This window comes from Rissa tridactyla, chromosome 4 (assembly GCF_028500815.1).
Source record: "Rissa tridactyla isolate bRisTri1 chromosome 4, bRisTri1.patW.cur.20221130, whole genome shotgun sequence".
NCBI lineage: Eukaryota > Metazoa > Chordata > Aves > Charadriiformes > Laridae > Rissa > Rissa tridactyla.
This window is the reverse complement of record NC_071469.1, coordinates 65748065-65767718: the sequence shown is the minus strand read 5'-3', so window position 1 is coordinate 65767718 and position 19654 is coordinate 65748065. Positions and strand designations below refer to the sequence as shown.

Below are 19654 nucleotides of genomic sequence, written 5' to 3'. Positions count from 1 at the left end.
TACAGGAAAAACAGAGTGTAAGCCACTTTGCCCTCAGTAATGCTTGCAACTGGGGAGACTGATTGGAGTACAAAAGTTGCTTGAGATAAAGGTCTTTTTCAAATATTTGTTTTCTCTTACAGAAGCCCAGAAACACAAATATGTTGAATGGGAAAGCTGACTACAAGAAGGGAAAAATAAAAACATCACTGAAGGCATACAAGCAAATCATTATTAGAAACAGAAACAGAGAAATTAAATAAAAAGGGAATTTACTCAAGGTGGGAATGTGTAACGTATGATAACTTAATACAGGAGACACGGGTTGATTAATGAAAAACACGCATTATAATGTCAAATCCTCAAGCACTACGATACTTGAGGAGATTCTTAAGGCAGATGCTTAATTCTGTCTTTTCCAACAGCAGACAGGTTAGTCGAGAATCCATATCATTGGACATGATGTGTTCTCTTTCACAAGTAAAAGCTGTGAGAACTACCATGCATGCTTACATTGCAACACAATGAGCACAACTAGGTGCACATTTTTTTCTCTGTGGTATTTATTTCTTATTTTTTCGTAGAAGGTCTCAGATTTATTAGTGACAAATGATCCTTTGCCATCACAGCTGCCCTCATGTGCTGTATGCCAAAGTTGGTGGCCCTAAACAGAAGTCAATCACAGACATCCTGCACTTCTAATCTACTTAACCGGAAAGGGCATCTTAGTTATGTGAGATTTGTCTTGAGTTGTTTGAATTACTGCTCTAGAACTTCAGGTCATCTTGAAGTTTTGTGTCTGGTTTTGCAGTACTTGATATATATTCACTTTCAACGGCAGCTGTATTTATAGCAGAAAAGAATAATTCTCAGAGAGAAACATCAGTCAGCGAAAAGCAAAAGATACTCAATGTATTTTAATATCTTGAGTTATCCTGAGTACCCTCAATATCTTAATATTTTTAATATCTTAAGTCAGTAAGTTGCCTTCACCTAGCATGAAGCATAACTATTGGACAACTGACATATGCTCCATTTCTGTAAAAAAAAACGGTGTATTTGGAACTGCAGACGACATTTTGAGATTTACCAAGACATAACTGTATTAACAAAACATCTATTACATAAGCAAAACTATACACTTTAAATTTCATTTAGTATTTTCTATAGATGAGCACGTCTGAGACAAGCGGGAGTTGTTCTACTTGCCCTTTGCTTTTGCAAGGACCTTGTGGATGGATGGATCCATCTCATCCAACTTTACAATGCAGGCATCCACTTCACAACTAGACACCCATGGCTCCAACCACACCCAGTGGCTGCACACACATTTCTTAAAGCTTACTTTATGTAACCTACTTTAAACTCTTTCCCCAAGTTAAGACAAATCACACCCTAAGAGTGCCTATCTCCTTCCACTGGTTAAAGGGACTCTAGCCCCACGCTAGTGTGGATGAACCTCCCACTAAAAATCTGAGGCTGAATGCCACAACTGTTCCCCTGCCAAGTAATACACAGAGACAAAATTAAATCAGTGGAACTATTTCTGGGTAAATTTTTGAAGGATTTAACCCCAACTTTTAAAAGTATGAGTGTTGCATTTGAGTTCACACGTATTTAGGTATCTCTGAACTACACATGCAAATAGCTATGCCATGTTACTACACAGCCTTTGGATTTTCCCTAAAAGCATGCTCATTTACTGTGAAAGCCTGCACAAACATTAAGAAAAAACTCAACTCTAAGGTTCAGTTATGTAACTGAAGAGTTAAAACAGAATTCTATGTGTGCCAGATTTAGTGTTACAGATGTTTTAATGTTTAAGATGCTTCAATTTGATATTGGTAATTTTCTTAATGAATAAGTACTTGCTTGGACCTATCAGTCAAGATTATTAGAAATGCTGCCATCAGGAGGAACACCAATTACACCAGAACTCTCTCTTGTTTTTTTTCATGAAGGTTATGAACTTCAGTATCTACCTGTGAAGTACCAGTGATGAGTACAGATATCCTCAGATCGTCTACAAAACAGTTTCCTTACCACAACCATTCTCATGAGTGAGTGACACCACACAGTAGCACGGCAAAAAAACCTCAATCGTTCCAGACCTAAGTCTGGAATATTATGCTGTCTGTTAGTCCTGGGGAAAAAGAATTTGATGTGGAGCATGACTTTCTCATTGGGTTTACTGTTTCGAATTTCAAATAAAATGATCAACTGCTTGATTGCAGAAAAGAAGTACCAGGCTTGATTAGGTAGTAGCAACTGAGAGAACTTTCATTATTATAAAAAAAAAAAAAAAAAAAAAACCAGAAAGAGAGAAGAAGCAGTGAGGCAGAGGTCCAAATCTGGAAAGAACAAAAACACGAAGAAAGAAAGGGAGGCAAGTGGCAGATGTATTGAGCAAGCACAGCTGAATCAAAGAACTGCCAGTGACTGTGAGGAGCCGCAGAGTAAGAGCAGGAAATGGCGCAGCATGAAACTGGCTGTCCATGAGACAGCTGAACAGCATTAGCTGAAAGTCACATGCAAAAGCAAAGTCTGCTAGGGAGAATGAGCAAGTATTGATAGCAAAAGATGAGGTAGGGTGAGAGCAGGACACGGGACAGCTTTCATTATTAGGCTTGCTTCCGCCCCTGAAACACACAACATGTACCAGGACTAATGAAACAAAAGCAGTGTGTGCAATGTCTAATAAAATGATAATTTAGCAGTACTTACAATTTATCTGTTGATTCACGCGTTCTTTAGCATAAGAAGTTTGTTCTAGCTGGAAAACTAAGAAGAAAATAAAGACTTTTTCATATATATACATATATATGTATGAGTTGAGCTGTGAAACAAATACATGTTGTACAGCATTAATTGCACAAACACTGATTAACAAAGATTTTAACAAAATATCTAAATAGCAACTTTACTATTAAATAGCTGCTAGTACCCCTCTCCATAACCTCACAGCTAACAAAACATTATGTAGGCAAACATAAAAACCTTAATATTATATACTTTTTTGAAGTTAATGTAACTGTTTAAAGCAGAAAGCATCACTATATGTACTGCATTAGTAATTATTAATTAAAAAATATATGATAATGACCTACCAAACTCGAGCAGAAGTTTGTCTAAGTTGTTCAAAAGCCTGTCACTCATTGTGTAAACTACAAAAGAAAAATGTAATTCAAGGATTTACAGTCAAATGTTTTATTGATACAATATACAAATCAAAATTGCAAGACAATAACATGCATTTTAAGATAAAAGGGAGGAAAAAAATTAACTGCATTTGAATTTGTATCTAAACCACTTTAGTGGAATGAAATTTCTCACTAATAGTGGTAATGGACTCATTGAAAGTCTAAATCACAGGAAAAAAGGAGACGTATCTTTTAGGTAAAGCTTTTAGGAGCTGTATCTTTTAGGTAAAGCTTTTAGGAGCTGTTCTATCTTTGAGAGGCTTAATGTTCTTATAAGGCATGAAGAATGCAAGAAAAGATGCTCGTGTACAAAATGTGTAGCCTCTACTCCAGCTGGTTTACTAAGCCTATCGACTGCAATGCTGGTAATGGAAAAGCTACTTATCCATCCTGTACACTCCTGTAGTAACTGCAAAGTACATTTAAATCAGAAAGTATATGCATAAGTGTAATTAAAGACAGAACTCACATACAATGGAAAGCAGATTACTACACATCCATTTTTTTGTTTGTAAAGCCCTGCTCTGTGCAGAAATTCAGTTATGAGTTTTTAGAGTCTGGGATTCATGTAGTCTTCTAAAAAGGATGCAATCACCATTTTATCAGAACATACTGAATACAGGTAGCTAGCTCAGATATACTTAATGTTAAGCAAAGTTATCTGACACTTATCTGTCCCACAATGGCTTCCCTATACCCTTCATACTGTGTAAAAAGTAAAGCCACAACAAATTGGTGGTGAGGATGAGATCCTAATCCAGGATAAAGTGGAACAGAAAACAACTGCAGAATTTAACTTAAGTGGCATTAAGGCTACATACTGCAGCACTGAGACCGTGGAAATGGGAGGGGGTAGGGGGAGCATTTAAAATGCTGGATGTTTGACAGAAATGAATTTGCCTAATAGTTAAGTGAGGATCAGAACACCTAATCCAAGTGACTGGATTAGTATAGGCTGTAATAAAAACTCTGAGAAAAAGATAATAGTTTTACTAAACGTATTTAAAAGCTTGGAACCCTAGTTTCTGGTGCCTGGAAACACTTAAGACAGCAAACAAAACATCTTCTGAAAATACTAAGAAAAATACTATGAAATACTATCTTAAGCCACAGGTCAATGCAGAGTATTTTGCTTTTACATGATGTGAAAGAAAATCCTAACTAATTCCTTTGGATGTAAAAATTAGTTTAGAGCATATATTAAAAATCTGTTCTCTAGAAACAGTTTAACAATGTTTGTTAGTTGTTTTCCTGGCAGTCCCTATAAAAACTGCAAGACATTGGGGTGCACAGAGAAGGCACACAGATGAATGAAAAAAACCACAACATTAAACACCAAAGAAATGCTATCCATTGGTTTATAAATCACAACACAAAGTTCACCAACAGAGCAGCCCATACAGCAATTATTAAGCTACACACTATTCTATCATCTAACTAGTCACTAAGACAGTTATAATAAAGTTTATCTTTTGAATGCTTTTGTAAAAGAGAGAAACAGGACTAAAGTGAGTGTTTGATGTTTGTGTTTTCTGTAATTTTACAATACAGCTTCTGTAAAAGGTAAAGTTGCCGAAAATGACAATGCTTCTGAAAGCATGCATATGTAAAATACCTGCTATTATGGATATTGTTAAAATGAAGTAACATAGCCACAAATGCCAAATGCTATTTATTCTGTGTTGTGAATTAAGAGGATACATGTAGATACACTGGTAGAAACGGTTGAGACATTCAGTTGCACTGGTAATCTATAGGATGTTTGTAGATTCTAAATACAGTGGTTAACACCAGCCTGAAACAAAAGACATTAATTTTGAATAACTGATGATGTCCAGGATATGACTGTAGTAAAGACCAATTCTTGGTCCTACTGGAGAAAAGTAGCATCAAACCATTAGCCATCTCTGGATGATAAATTCAGAGGATGTTCTCATATGGGGCTGTTATGTCTCTTATGTAAGCACTACAGAGCAGGAGGATGGCTCTGTCAGCTTCTGCTATTGCAAAAATCAACCACTTCTTAGGATATGTCATGATGTTTATTTTCCAAACAAATCGTAAATCAAAACCTGTCACTGACGTACTATATTTCACAGGTTGTTGTAACTAAATCGATAGCTTTGGTAGGAATGCATTTGTCATTTTTCTGTATTTTAATGTTAAAGACAAATACGTAATACACAGCAATGGGTAAAACAACTTCAAACAGCATATTCTTTCTAATGGCGCTGTTCAGAACGCTGCCAGAAGAAAAATATTATTACGCATCTTGCATTTTTGTACCACATTAATAAATGTAATTAGAGGGAATTCAATTGTGGCAATAAAGTTTCATGTACTACAAGATTGCACTGGGTGCAGAAGCCACAAACAAGCTGCCTAATGGAGTCTCTAGCCATTATCATAATACTAACATTAATGCCACTTTTCATAGCAGAGTTACAGCAGTGGCTTCATATCCCATCTGACAACGGCCGTTTCTAGGTTCTTCATTAAAAGGTGAAAAATACTCACAATCTATGAGGTAAACTTCTTCCTTAAAATCAAACGCTCAGTTCTACCCCTTATCAGCTGTGCAACAGTATTAATTTATGTTGGCTTTATAGAAACAATTTTCATTCCAACAAGGCTCTTTTGAAAGCAATCTGTATTTCTCCTGTGCTATTCATTTAAGACTCTATTAAGTGACTGGTTATTTGATTCTTCTTGAAATTTAGTAGAGTTCACGTATCTAGACTAACTTTTTATCTCTCTTAAAAAACAAAAACAAAAAAAAAACCCCACCACACAAAACAAAAAAAAACACCCTGTGCCTCTCATCGTGCTGTTATCCTCCTCTGCCCCTCTTCTGCAACACCGTTTTAGGAACCCTGTGAGGAAACTTGAACCCTGTATCCAAAGTGAAGATGTGCCATCTTTTTCAGAACAGTGTGCTATTTTCACCGTTTCTAACAACATCCTGACTGGTGGCAATTCTAGTTACTATGTCTGAGTTAACGTAATTGTAGGGCTCTTCATTTATCAAGTCCCTGGTTTTAACACTTACATTTTAAAGCGCATTGCCACCGTGCCCTGTGTACCGTGCCTTCATTACTGTGTCTGCCAAGTCCTCACAAAGTCAAACACCTTCTGGATTGCCACATTTTACTTAGTCGGGCAGATACCAAACAAAAGGATATTGCTGCAGACTATTCCCTAAACTCCTGGAATTTAAAAATTAAACCGATTTTTGTCAAAATGGCAGGAGAAAAAAAAAAAAATCCTGTGAGATACCACACGGGCTTCCAGTAAGCGCCACAAAATGGCGGCATAAGAGAAGGGGAGCGGATCCCCACCCTGCGGAGAGGTGTGACGGGGCCGGGGCGGCCAGGTGGCCCCTCTGCATTTTGGGTGGCCATCAGCACTGGGAAAGTGACCAGTACGTGGTGACCTGCGCCGCCTGAGCCGCTGACAGAAGGGGAAAGGCGAGGAGAGCCACGGAAGGGCCTTACCTCGGGCTGCCAGGCGCGGGGGGCCCGAGCAGGACCACCGTTGTCCCGGAGGGGAACAGGGGCGGCCCAGAGCCGCCGCCAAACTGCCGCAGGAGGAGCCCCGCAGCCCGGCGAAGGGCCCACTCCCAGCACCGCCTCGTCGCTCTCCCTCACCGCCGCCCGCGCGCCCCGCCACAGCGGGGCGGGAAAACGGCCCGCGCGACCCTGGGGAGGGCAGAGGGGAGACGCGGCGGGGAGCCGTGAGGAGGGTGCGGAGCCGGGCTGGGGGAGCGGCCTCCTGCGTGGCGGAACGGGCAGCTCAGCCCCGGGAAATGGTGAGGAAGGGGCGGCAGGTGTCACCTCCCCGCCGTCGCCTCGCCGCCCTCCTTGCCGCGGGTGGCTGGGGCCAGCCCCGTCGGGCTTTCCGCTGGGAAACCTGGAGGAGATTCACCTGCCGGGAGAAAGGGGCTGAAGGCCATTTTGCGAGCAGGTCAACAAGCCGGGCCCGCTGCCCATCGCCATGGCCCTCCGCTCCTTCTGAGGCACATCGGTGGGTTGCGTGTCCCCCCCCAAAACCCACGCGTTTGCCTTGACAGTGAGAGTTGTGAGGGAAAGATCGACATTTCCGAGGGCTTGGGGGCGGAGGGCCGAGCCAGCGGCGCTGAAAAGCGATGAGGATGCTCCATCTACCGGGGAGAGCGGGCAGGCGGGCGGCCGCCGGGGAGAGGAGGCAGCAACGGGGCATGTCCTGGAAAGGTGCTGGGGGAGTTAAACACACACACACCCCCCCCGGCATGTAACACAAAAAAAAAAAAAGGAGGCTGCAGCCTATAACTTGCTTTATCCACCCGCCGGGTCCCACGCGTGTTGCTGACCCAGATGGGGGGGTAGCCGTTGCATAAAGCCGCCTTCCCTCCATACCTCACGTCTAAAGGAGCGGCCGAACCCTCCTGGCAGTTTAAAACCACATTAAAGGATCGCGCTTCGCACCCTGGAGCAGTGCTTTACATCGAAGACGCCGGGGAACGTCACCATCTCTGGTGCGGAGGGCAGCCTCGGCAGCACAAGTTGCGCTCGCAAAATCGTGTGCCTTTATTTATTTATTGATGTGCAGCATTACAAGGAGAGAAAAAAAAAAAAAAAAGCACGGAAGAAACTAGAACGCGATACTTCCCTCCAAAGTGCGGTAGCAACGGGGTTGTGTTTTCTTCCCTATTGAGATCACTGGGGCAGAGGACGGGTTTTAGACTATCAATAAGCAAAGGAAAATAAATTAGATGGGGGTGGGGGCACCGAGTGAATGAAAAAAAAAAAACCCAACCAACCAACCAACCAAAAAAAAAAAAAGACGTCAGCGTGGCTGGAGCAAGAAGAAAGGACAGGGAAAATAGGACAGAAGAAACGAGCAGAAAATTATTTCTGCCACCCGCAGCACGGGTGTCGGTCGGATGCGATGCTGCATTCAGGAGACTCAATTCAACCAACAAGAAATGCAGCTTCAAAGAGAAATAGCTGACCTACCTGGCTTCAGGTCAGAGATGAAGGAGGGGAAAGAAAAGAGAGACAGACAAGTGGAAAACGGCGTGTTCTTTTGGAAGCCATGTGTCTGCGGCCTCTGCTCTGTGCACCGCGCTGGCGGCGAGGCTCCGTCCCTTCCTGTAGCATCTCCGTCTTATCTCCCTGCCTGTCCCGGAGGGCAAAAGCCGCCTCCCTGCCCAGCTCCCTAGGGACACTTTAATTCCTAGATGCCCCTGGGGCCTCCGCAATTGCTGCTTTGCAATCCGTCTTCCCAAATCATTAAATAAAACCCAAGGAGAAATTGCTTCAAAGCTTTGTCCTGCCTTAAGCATTTCTCTTAATGACAACCCAAACTTCTAAAAATAGGAATTTAACAGCAGAGTAGCAGATAACTTCAGTGATGTTCATTAACACCTCCCGGTGTCCCGGTAATTTAAGCAGCGATGTCAAGGGAAGCTGAGGTTCCCACAGATCCAGGAACCCAAGCTCACCCGGAAGGTTGTCAGTCATTTCAACAGGCTTTGGATAAAGTCAGCGGGAACTTCCCGGTTAATTCCCTCTCGGGACTGTCAAGAGCTGGTCCCCACTGGGGCTTTCCAGGGCCCGAGAGCTGCTTTAGCCCATCTATTTTATCGCAAGGACTCCCAAGCCGAGGTTGTCGCCCTGTCCCCACCCAAAAACACGGTTTCTGAAGCTGCAGAAAGGAGGGCTTTGTGTCCCGCTGGTTTAGCCTTGTTTTGCCTTGCTTTCCAATGGCGTTCCTCTGAAAAAAACAAAAAACAAAAAAAACCCCAAACAAACAAAAAAAAAACCACCACCAAAAACCAACAAAAAAAGTCCAACACCAAAGTCATAAACAATTACTTTCATTCCCGGCCGGCAAGCAGGAAGGAGTCTTTCATAGTATCATCTCTAATCAGGTTGCATTCCCTCGGAAAAGAGATACGGTCGATTCAGGGCTCAGAAAGGGCTCCCAGACCCGCTCCCCGCTGCTGGCAGACCCCCAGGCCCGTCACCCCGTTAGCGGAGAGCCTCTTCGCTGCCCCTCGGTAGGCTCAGCTTTCTCCATACACCTCTTTGGTTTTGACGGGCTTCCTTCGCCGCCTCCTCCAGCTGATGGAGAGGGCAAAGAAACCCAGGACCTTCCCGCAGAGAGGACAGAGCACCCTGTGCCCCCAGCCGCACCAGTTTGGGAAGACGTCTAGGGACACCCTCCCCAGGTCCCCCCGGAGAAAGCGGGGAAGCGTCGTTGTCTGCTCCTTGAGCCTCCCCTGGCTGCCCTCCCGCAGAGGGAGAGCGGCCGGTGCCTAAACTCACACAGGGGTGTAATGACCGGAGGGCAGCGGGGTTCCTGCAGAGTTTGGGAGACACGGGGCCGGGGGGGGACGGGGGGGACGGGACAGGACAACATCACATCTGGAGAGCGGCAGGTACGGGATAAACGTGTCCCTAACAGGTGCCTTTCTTCTCAACCGGAATAACTAGCTCAGAAAGGCGATGAGCAGGTAAGGCGGAGAAGCTGAAGTACGGCCCCTCAAAACTCGGCAAGCTTCGGGGACGTCCTGCCTGTTATCTTTCGGCGGAAAAAAAAAAAAAAAAAAAGGGGGTGGGGTGGGGGGTGGACGAGTCCCATCCTCATGTGGCTGCTCTGGGATAAACTTGCTCCTTCAGCAGCACCGTCAGTCCAGGCAGATGCCCACCTTCAGCCTTAGCCCTAATCCTGTTTCCAAGACGGGGGTGGTGCCAGGGAGCTGGACCAGGAGCTAGGCTGGCCTGGGCGTGATGCTGCTGACTCCCAGAGGGCACCCAAAGCTGCGGAGGAGCTCCCTCGCCAGAAGCCAGGGCCCCAGTTTCCGAGCAGCCTTCATCCACAGAGAGTAACCTCCGCTAAGGGCTGGAGTCCAGCCCAGTGCCAGTGCCCTGACCAGTTGTGACACAGTATTTCTCCGGGACTCAGCTACAGAAGCATTTAGCCACTACACTATCTCCGGGTGTCTAAATCCAGGTTCTTCACCCTTCCCTCAAACACGCGAATTGTCCCCATTCCTGTTTTCTGCTAAATAAGTGTTTTCGTGACAGCACTCGGCCACATCCTGAGAGATGTAATATTTGAAGGATTTTCATACTTTCTTTTGCATTTCCATAGACACGAAATAGTTTTCCATTCGACCCCTTCTCTCAGTTCCTCGCCTCTCACGGGAAGGGAGCCACAAGAATGCCTTATTTTCCCAAAGGACCACTTCCCATGGGTAAAAAAAAAAAAAAAAAAAAAAAATAAATTTAAAAAAAAGGATTTATTGGGGGAAAAAACATCTGAATGGTCAAAAACTTTTAGATTTATTTTAATAGTTTGGGATTTTGTTTGGCTGCTTTTGTTCCAATTTGCAGTGAAAACACTGATGGAGTCCCGGGATTTTAAGCAGAGAGAATATTTTATGAGAACACACCTCAGTTGAAAAGGAGATTTGGTGGTGTGTGTATTTACTTGCAGGTAAAGGCAGCAGCCAAACAAATCCCGATGGACCGGGGACTTTAAAACCAGGCCCATAGCTACACCCTAAAGAAAATTAAAGATAAATCTTGGATGGTAGATCTTTTCTGCCTGCAGCCCTGGCCTTGACCAGGGCCCTACGCAAGGAAGGTCTTTCCTTACCAGTCTCAAAATAATTAATTTTTTTCAGTTTTCAGTGCTTCTTTATTCTAACATCAAATATACCAGGCATGGTCTGATACTTCGTATTACAGGTAACTTAAACAATACTCCGAAAGGCAAACATTTGATAAATACACGGTCTGAGAGTGGAAAGTGGGTGAACATCTCTGTCGGTCCGACGTAATTTTCGGGACTCTCGGGCGCTTTCATCGCTTATCAGTAATTTAAGTGAGGATCCAACCTGCACACTCTCCCTAATATTAAGCAGATTAGAGATTTAAACATAACTCTTTTTAGGAAGAAACGGAGCGGTTGTTAGCTGCTATTTCAACGATTATGTCACTCTAAAAAATAAAAAGGCAAACACACGTAACACATCGAAGCACGGGTCATTTCCCTACCAAGCACCCCCCGCCATATCGTCCTGAGCTTGAGAACCTTCCTCCACCAAAGCTCCCGGGTGGCACGGTGGGAAACGCTCCCGAAAGCCCCGGACCCTGTCCCCGGAGGGGCTGACATTTTCAGTAACCTTTTCTACAAGCGACAGCGGGCACTCTCCTCCGCCCGAGCATCTCTCCTCTTCCAGCGGCATGGGATGCACCGGGGGAGCCGGGCTGAGGGCAGGAACCCGCGCCGCTCCCCGCAGCCCGCTCCAGCCGGGCCGACCCGGAGCGCTCCCCAGCACTAGGCCGGATCGTGCCGGTGCCGATCCAAGGCCAGAAAATCTCGGCTGATTTCCTAGGTCCCCGCCCGAGGGACTGCCTGCACTCCGGTTCACTCAGCCAACGCTGCAGACTAGGTTAGCATCACTTAATGAACTCCCACATCTCCGCCAATCCTGCCGAGACCTATAAAGTAGGGCTTCTCGTTCCCGGGGGTGTTTTTTTAATGCAATACTTAGCGCCAATCAAAGGTTTAAAAAATGCATTCGCACCTTCGCTGCATTAGGAAACGCCGTCTAGATAAATAATCCTCGGGGACTGCGATTCTGGGACACGGGATAGCTGATAACTGCTGATATGAGGATGTATGGATATGTTGCTCAGCATATTTTTGCTTTAAGGCCTTGGAGGGGGATGCCAGAGAGCACACCGTGTCGCTGCAGGCCGTCGGGATGGTGTGGATTGCTGACAGTATTTTTGATAAATATTTTTTAATGTACAGTTTTATTCCTTGTTCTCCAGTGGGTTCATCTCTGCAGGGATAACGCTACCTGTAGCAAGGGTCAGAGCCGTGGCCCAAATTAAGGTAGCTATCATTGCCGGCTATTAATGTCACGAGTATTGTCCCTATTGCACGGGCGGGGGGGAAAGAAGAAAAAAGACGAAAAAAAGGAGAAACGAAGCGGATACGCCCGAGTGCGCACCCAAGCTCGCAGGCAGCTCTAATGAGACACGGGGGCTGAGCCGGGAGCCTGGGCATCCCAGGACCCTGAGCTTTCCCGGGGAGCCTCTCCTGGACGCGGCACCTGGTCCCACGGGGGTGGGGGTTCTTCCTGGGGTCCCCGGTCGCGCTGCGGAGACAAAGCCCGGCCCGGCCCGGCCCGGCGGTAAAGCTCCTCCGGAGCGACGGGGCGCGGGGAAACCTGCTGGGGTCCCGGCAACGGATAAAAGCGCGGGGCGTGGGAGAGAGATGGCGGGGTCCCCTTGGAGATGATATCTCTCTCGGCGCTGGTGGCACAGAGCAAGGACCCCGTAGGTCCTTGCCCAGACAGGCACAAGCCGATTCCTCCCAGACTGTGACACTTCCCAAATACAGACCCCAGGGTACACAGCTGGGGAGGGCGCAGAGCTGCTAGGGCTGGGCTGATTTTCCCGCTTGGGTCACCATTTAAACGGCTAACAGAACGTTCCTCGGTCCGTTTCGGTGTTGGCTTTTCTTTTACTCCATCTCCCCTCCCAGCAGGGCTGCCAGCATCTCCCCATCCGGGCCAGTTTCTGGGGAACAAAGGCTGGGGACCTCGGGGACAGCCCCTCGCCCCTGCGAGCTGCTTTCGCTGCTCTTAATGAGGATACATTTCTTTAGCCTACAGTCCTGGCTTTCATTATGGAGCCTGTCTCGCTCTATTCATGGTCATTAGGCTGCAGCCCAGTAACTCCTTCGCCAGATCATGTGCATGCTTTAAAGAAAAAAAAAAAAAAGATTAAAAAGAAAGACCTACAGTAATATTAGCAATCATCATCATCATCATCTGGCCGGTCTAAATTAGCTAGCCATTCACACAGGCTTTCCACCCTTCCATCTCTCTCAAAGCAGAGGTTTTCTCCATCAGCCCCTGTCCCGGGATGCTTTCGGGGGTTGCTGGCCGCCCTCCGGCGTTCCCCGGCCCCGCGGAGGTCGCCACCTTCTCACCCGCTCGCTGGGGAAGCCCGATGCTCATACCGAAGAGGCTTGGGTTTTTTTTTTTTTTCCGTGTCTGAAAAGGTTATTTGTGATCTTTCATTGAGCTGCTCAAATGAATATTTTTCCCTGGTGGAGACGACAGGGATGGGGTGGAAGGAGACTCTGCGTCAGCAACATTTATAGATTGTATTTTCTTCTCTTATTTTTAGTTCCTTTTTTTTTTTTCCTAATCTGATGGGCAAACCAAACCTGGGTCTGTAAAGTGAAGTCGAAGAGTCTCTCCTTTTATTTTTCAAGTTTTTGTGGAGTGTCTCTGAACTCGTGAGTTATGTGTGTGCTTTTATGTCTCCCCAGCTCTGTCGGGTTTTATGAAAATGAGCAGTATTGAAAGCTTTTCCATCCCGCTAGCTGTGAGCCTCACATAAATGATGTAAATGGCTCGAAGGGTTTTTTTCAAGTGAACTGTGTAGATCTGTGAAAATAATATCAGGGTTTTCCGTCAGAATGAGCTTAGCACTGTACTGAGGCGTACTATAATCTGACCCGACACCTCCGACCATCTGCGCTATCTATCTGCCTTCTGATTTACCAAATCTTCACAAGCAAAAGACAAATTGTACTTGATACTAAAGAAAAGACAGCGAGCCCCAGTCCAGCTCCACTTCTGCGGAGAAATGATTGGAGAAAATGTAAATCTGTTTAATTTCGGTCGGGCAACTAGCAAAGGAGCTTTCTTAAAAAAGGAAAGAAAGGAGGAAAAAAAAAGAAAAAGAAAAAAACACAAAAGAGAAAAGGGAAAGGGAAAACAACAACATATCAAATTAAGAAGGCATTTCTTTGACAAGTATTCTAGAAAAAAAAAACCAACAACTACAAAAAAACAACCCAACGTTGCAAAGAGCAGAGGAGAGAACATATTGAGCTTAATTCAAAATATATGCTGCCTTTCCGAGCATGGTGTCTAATGTTCCCGGAAAGAAATTGCCACTGAGCAGCTATGTGTAGAATAAAGAGTGGCTTCTTGATCCCCCCCCCCCCCCCTTCTCTCCAGAAAACAAATCGTATCCTCACAAGGAAGAAAGTGATTTCATTCCTGCCCCGAGACGGATGGAGGTTGCCCCGCTCCTCCAAAGGGGTGGCCAGGCGCCCGGCTCGCCCCGAGCCCCGAAGTCGCTCTCTCGGGGTGCGGGGGGTCTGGGGTGAGGGGAGGGGAACCTGCGGGGAATGATTACTTCTAGGTGATCAATATTTCAAAAGGTTCCTGAAATCTGCTTTAAGTCGCTGTTCTGACCTACAAATGACTTCTCACTCCCCGCGACTATTCTCGGCGCCTATTCAGGGCCATTCAGCCGAAAACAATAAGGTTTTAAATGTTAAAAAAAAAATAAATTAAATCATAAAGCTTTAGTTGAACGGAGAAGGGCGCTGGGCTCTTTGCAGATAATTCTTCGTCTTAACAGAGATGGGAATTGACCTATAGGGGGAAGGGGGAGATTTTTTCCTAAACCTTGTCTCTACTTGCGGTCCTCCTGCAGCATCCATTGTCACTAACACTCCCAGCATCACTGTCACTGTTATGCAGCCGGTTTTTGTCTGATTTCTCAGCCTTATCCCTCTCTCCGACCCCGTGTGCGCCGACCTCTGTGCGTGCAGCACCGGGCCGGACCCCACAGCTTTACCGGGGAGGGTGTAGGGGGGTCTCGCACATCCCATCGCGGGGGCCGCTCCCTCCAACTTTCCGGCAGCAAACGGCAGCGGGTGCCCTCCTTCTCCGCCCTGCAGCCGGCCGCTCCGGGGGCGGGTGAGCGGCTCTGCCCCTGCCCGGAGCGGACGGACCGGGCGGCGCGGTCGCGGCACCCGGGGAGCGGGACGGGACGGGACGGGACGGGACGGGGCGCCCCGGGGAGCGGGGCGGGGAGCCGGGCGGGGGGGGAGCCGGGGCGGGGAGGTGCTGCCAGCCGGCGGCGCGGGGCCTTCCGCCGTGATTGGCAGCGGCTGACAGTGAGTGGCAGCCCCGCCATGGAAACCCAGGAGCCAATCTGCCGAGCCCGGCAGCAAATCAGCCGCTCCCGCAGCAGCGCGGCGGCGGCGGCGCGGAGCTGGGCTTGTGCCTTTTCTTTTTTTCCTTTTTTTTTTCCTTTTTTTTCCCTTTTTTTTCCCCCTTCCCTCCCTCCCCCCACGCCCGCCCTCCCCCCCGCTCCATCCTCCTCCGCCTCGCCCCTGCCCACCGCCCCCAGTCGCCGGAGCCGCCGAGCGCTCCCCATCGCCTCTCCGCCCTCCAACGTCCCTCCCGCGGCAGCTCCGCCGGGGCCGGAGGAGACAGAAGCGGAGCGAGGGGCGGCCGCCGGAGCCGCTGCCCGCTTCCCCGCCGCGGGGGTGTGCGCGGCGGCGGCGGGCATCGCCGGGGGTGCGCGGTGCGCGGAGCGGAGCCCGGCGCCGCCTCCATGTTTCAGCTGCCCATCCTCAATTTCAGCCCGCAGCAGGTGGCCGGGGTATGCGAGACCCTGGAGGAGAGCGGGGACATCGAGCGCCTGGGGCGCTTCCTCTGGTCCCTGCCCGTGGCCCCCGCGGCCTGCGAGGCCCTCAACAAGAACGAGTCGGTGCTGAGAGCGCGAGCCATCGTGGCCTTCCACACGGGGAACTACCGGGAGCTCTACCACATCCTGGAGAACCACAAGTTCACCAAGGAGTCCCACGCCAAACTGCAAGCCCTCTGGCTGGAAGCCCACTACCAGGAGGCGGAGAAGCTGCGGGGCCGACCCCTGGGGCCGGTGGACAAGTACCGGGTAAGGAAGAAGTTCCCGCTGCCCCGCACCATCTGGGACGGCGAGCAGAAGACACATTGCTTCAAGGAGCGGACGAGGCATTTGCTGCGGGAGTGGTACCTGCAGGACCCTTACCCCAACCCCAGCAAAAAGCGGGAACTGGCTCAGGCCACGGGACTTACCCCCACGCAAGTGGGCAACTGGTTCAAAAACCGCAGGCAAAGGGACAGGGCAGCAGCCGCTAAGAACAGGTAAGGTGCTGCCCATCCCGTCGGGGCACAGGGCCTCCCCCTTAGGGAGACTTCGCCCCCGCCCGCCGAGGCCGGAGGGTCCGGGTGGGCAGTGCGAGGGTGCCGGAGGAGGCAGCGCGGCCTCGGGGGACGGGGAAACGAGCCCGGGAAGTTTCTCCCCAGAAAATATAGAGAGATAAAGTAGGAGCAGCGGGAAAAGCCGACGGCTTTTTATTTATGTATTTATTTATTTGTTTATTTATTTGTTTAATAATTTTGAGTAGGGGAGGGTCCTCGCCCGGGCTCCCTCTTGGCCGCTCTTCGGAGGAGGAGAGGGAGAGAGAGCGCCCGGGCACGGCGGCTGGCGAAGCTGCCGTGACCTCGGCAGGATCCGGCGGCAGAAGGGCCGTGTTCAGCGGCTAAGCGGAGAGAACCTCCCCACCCCCCACCCCTTCGAAGTTTTGCCGGGACATACAGATACCTATTTCCTATCTGTACTTCTGGAGCAGAGCCGGCAATGCCCTTCTGCGGGCCCTGCTGGTTTGCAGAGAGCCGCCTTGCCCCTAAACCTCCGCCGGCGCCAGCCAGGAACGTTTCTTAGGATAATTTTCTTATTGCTCTTCTCCTCTCCTTTTTTTTTTTTTTTTTTTTTGAATCTTAAAGAACAAAACCGCGACTCTGAAAGTGCGGTGTTACCCTGGCACTAGTGGCACAAGCAGACGCCCCGGGAAGCGGGGAAGGGATCAGAGTCCCCCGTTATCTCTCCTCCAGGAGCCCGGGGGTGGGGTGTCAATTGTCACCCCGCCGGCCACTGCGCGCAACCGGGCGGCCGCACGTCGGGGAAATGGGTGCTGTCACCCGCAGCCCCTTTTTCATCGGCTGAGAGGGAAGAAGTAAGGCCAGCCGGGGGGGAACCGCCGCCCGGGAGATGTTGCAGGGAATGACCGACCCCTCGGATGAGGACAGAGGCTGCGGAGGGGGGAGACAGCCGCCCCCTGGGTGTGCCGGCTGAGGAGCAGGGCTGGCCCTGGGGCGGACACCCAGTTTCTCAGGCAGAGCCGCAAGACTGGGATAACTGGTGTGAGCTGGAGCTGGGGGCAGCGGCGTGGGGGTGCCGGCCGGGACAGTCCCTTGGGGGGGAAGCGGGAGGGCTGTCGGCGGGTCCCCGGGGCGCGGAGGGCCGGGCGGTGATGCTGTGTGTGCCGGTTCCTTGCAGGCTACAGCAGCAGGTCCTAACGCAGGGCTCGGTGCGCTCGCTGCAAGCGGAGGAGGAGAGCGGCGGGGAGGCGGTGGGGGCTGCCTCCAGCCCCGCAGCCAGCCTCTCCAGCAAAGCGGCCACCTCCGCCATCTCCATCACATCCAGCGACAGTGAATGTGACATCTGACACCACCGCCATGACAAACCGGGGGGAGCGGGAGGTCCAGCTAAACCGGTGCCTGCCTGCCTGCCTGCCTGCCGACATGGCCGGAGCAGCGGGGCTTGCAATTGCCCGGCCGCAGTCGCCAAAGCCGGGGTATGGGGCGCTCCCCAGCCACACGCCGCCCGCCCGCGCCTTCCTCCCAGCCCGGCAGCAGACTGCATTAAAAAACGTGATAAAAGTCGTTGTCGCCTTTATTTCGAGGGATTTGCAGAATTGATGCCTATAAAAATTAAATTTAAGTTAAATTAAATTAAAGAAAGCCCAAAAAACGTAAAAAAAAAAAAAAACACAACAGCAAAACAACCGAATGCCAAGTTGCAAAACGTCTGAGCGCCTGCCCTTATGCTGCGGGGGTGTTTCATGTTGAAAAGATGCTGTTCTTTTGGTTGGGTTCTGCTTTACTTTAAAGGTTTTTTTTATATATATATATATAATGTTTATTTACTTATTTAAGGGATTGCTATGGTAGATTTTTTCTATTATTATTATTATTAATTATTATTATTTTTGGCTTGTTCTCTATGTGCACAGGTGACTTGTAGAGCATGTGCAGGACGAAACTGTATGAAGCAGCCTAAAACCATAATAAAATATTTGGTGAACGACCCTCGCATCTGCTTTGAAATGACGGTGTCGGTCTCAAGCCCGCCAGTTTACGCAGTGCAGATCTCCGAGGCCACGGGTATTTCAGCATCAGCTCGGCAAGAACGGAAATAGCCGGGTCCCCGGGACCGGGGGTGATGTCTTTGCAAGGCAGGGAACAGGGACGGGGCGAAGGGAACGGGGCCGGGGCTGGCGGAGGATGCGGATGCCCGGGGAAGGAGAAGACATAGCCGCAGCTTCTCCTCTCGCAAGGGCTGGGGCTTTTGGGGTTATCGGCGGCGAATTTTCGGACAGGGACGTGGAAAAAGGAAGGAAGAGAAAAAGGGGCGGGAAAGAAATGGTTGGGGACAGCCCAGCCGGGAAAACCAAGCGCTCTCCCGCACCCGACAAACGCAAGGAGAAGATGCGGAATTAACAGCCCTCCATGCGCGGGAAGGGCCAGGTCGGGGGCGAAATAACCCCAAATCCCAGCCCCTGCGACGTGATAGGGGCTGTCCCCACCATTCGGCTCCCTCGCTTTGTTTTGCGGCAGTTTTGCTGGAGGAGACCAAACGCCAGGTCTAAGGAGCGTGCTAAGCTTTTTTCCCCAGCAGAAGGATTTTATATTATACAATTTGACATTGATCTTTAAATCGCCTGAGCTGTGCTTTTTTTGTCTGCTCGGTCTCATCGCGTTTACTTCCCTGTCCTCAGAGAGATGCCTCCCCGGTAAGCTGATTGCTCGGCTCGTTTTATTTAGCAAGCGGAGCCTTGCATGGGGGGAAGCCGGGCAGAGCTCACCCGCAGCGGCTGCAAGAAGTGCCCCAGCTCCTGCTTGGCTCCAGCTCCCCTGCAAAGGCACGGAGGTGGCAAGGGGGGGACACAGGGGCCGTTTCAGCTCCGTGGTAGATTAATTCAGTCGTACTGATTTTTATCGGGAGGTATATTCCCGTATCGTCAGTGGCTTTTCCCCTTCTGCCTAAATTTACACTTAAAGCTTGAAAGACGTTGGCACCGCCGATGTCGAAATCTGCGTTTCATCCCCAATGCGTGTGCGTTGGTTTTCTCTACAGACCATCAGAGGGACGGGGCAGGTAGCAGGTATTTATTAGCTACTTTTAAAGTCCGTTTACAAGCATTTATTTCCCTGATGGGGTGTGTGTAATTCAGGGTGTCGGGAGAGGCAAATAAGCTGTGCTTTGGCAGTGGGGGAGCAGCGGGTGGCTGGGGCGGGGAACGGAGGGCAGCGCGGGGGTTTCCGGCTCCCTTTTGGGGGGACCCACCTGGGGGAAGGGCCAGAGTTCACCTTGCACCCCAACCCTGACCCAGGTTTGCTGCATTTTAAACCCCATCGGATTTGTCCCCGACAGAGCCGTGCAAGAGGAGCCCGTCTTTGCTGCTCAAACCTCAAACGAGATGGGGGTTTTGCCTCGGTTTTGGGGTTGGTGGGTTCGCTGGCGGGCAGCGCTTCCCACCCAGGAGCTTTTTTT

At 49.3% G+C, this 19654-nt stretch overlaps 2 protein-coding genes across 2 annotated transcripts in view; one reads left to right on the top strand and one right to left on the bottom strand.

The window, feature by feature from the left end:
• Positions 1-11415, bottom strand: part of C4H14orf39 (chromosome 4 C14orf39 homolog) — a 38909-nt gene extending 27494 nt beyond the window's left edge. The window contains exons 1-4 of the mRNA XM_054199285.1: positions 11225-11415; positions 10959-11077; positions 3087-3143; positions 2704-2760 (exon numbers count right to left, since the gene is read on the bottom strand). Of these exons, the coding sequence (XP_054055260.1) occupies positions 2704-2760; positions 3087-3143; positions 10959-11077; positions 11225-11415 (424 nt within the window). The remainder of the gene's footprint in view (positions 1-2703; positions 2761-3086; positions 3144-10958; positions 11078-11224) is intronic.
• Positions 11416-15610: 4195 nt separating this feature from the next.
• Positions 15611-17546, top strand: SIX6 (SIX homeobox 6). Its single transcript, XM_054199952.1, has 2 exons — positions 15611-16182; positions 17378-17546. The coding sequence occupies exons 1-2, from the start codon at positions 15611-15613 to the stop codon at positions 17544-17546; spliced, it is 741 nt and encodes a 246-aa protein (XP_054055927.1).
• Positions 17547-19654: the final 2108 nt, after the last annotated feature.

Coding starts and splice junctions, on each gene's coding strand:
- SIX6 (XM_054199952.1), top strand. CDS start 15,611: ATGTTTCAGCTGCCCATCCTCAATTTCAGCCCGCAGCAGGTGGCCGGG. Junction 16,183..17,377: donor GCAGCAGCCGCTAAGAACAG/GTAAGGTGCTGC, acceptor GGTTCCTTGCAG/GCTACAGCAGCAGGTCCTAA.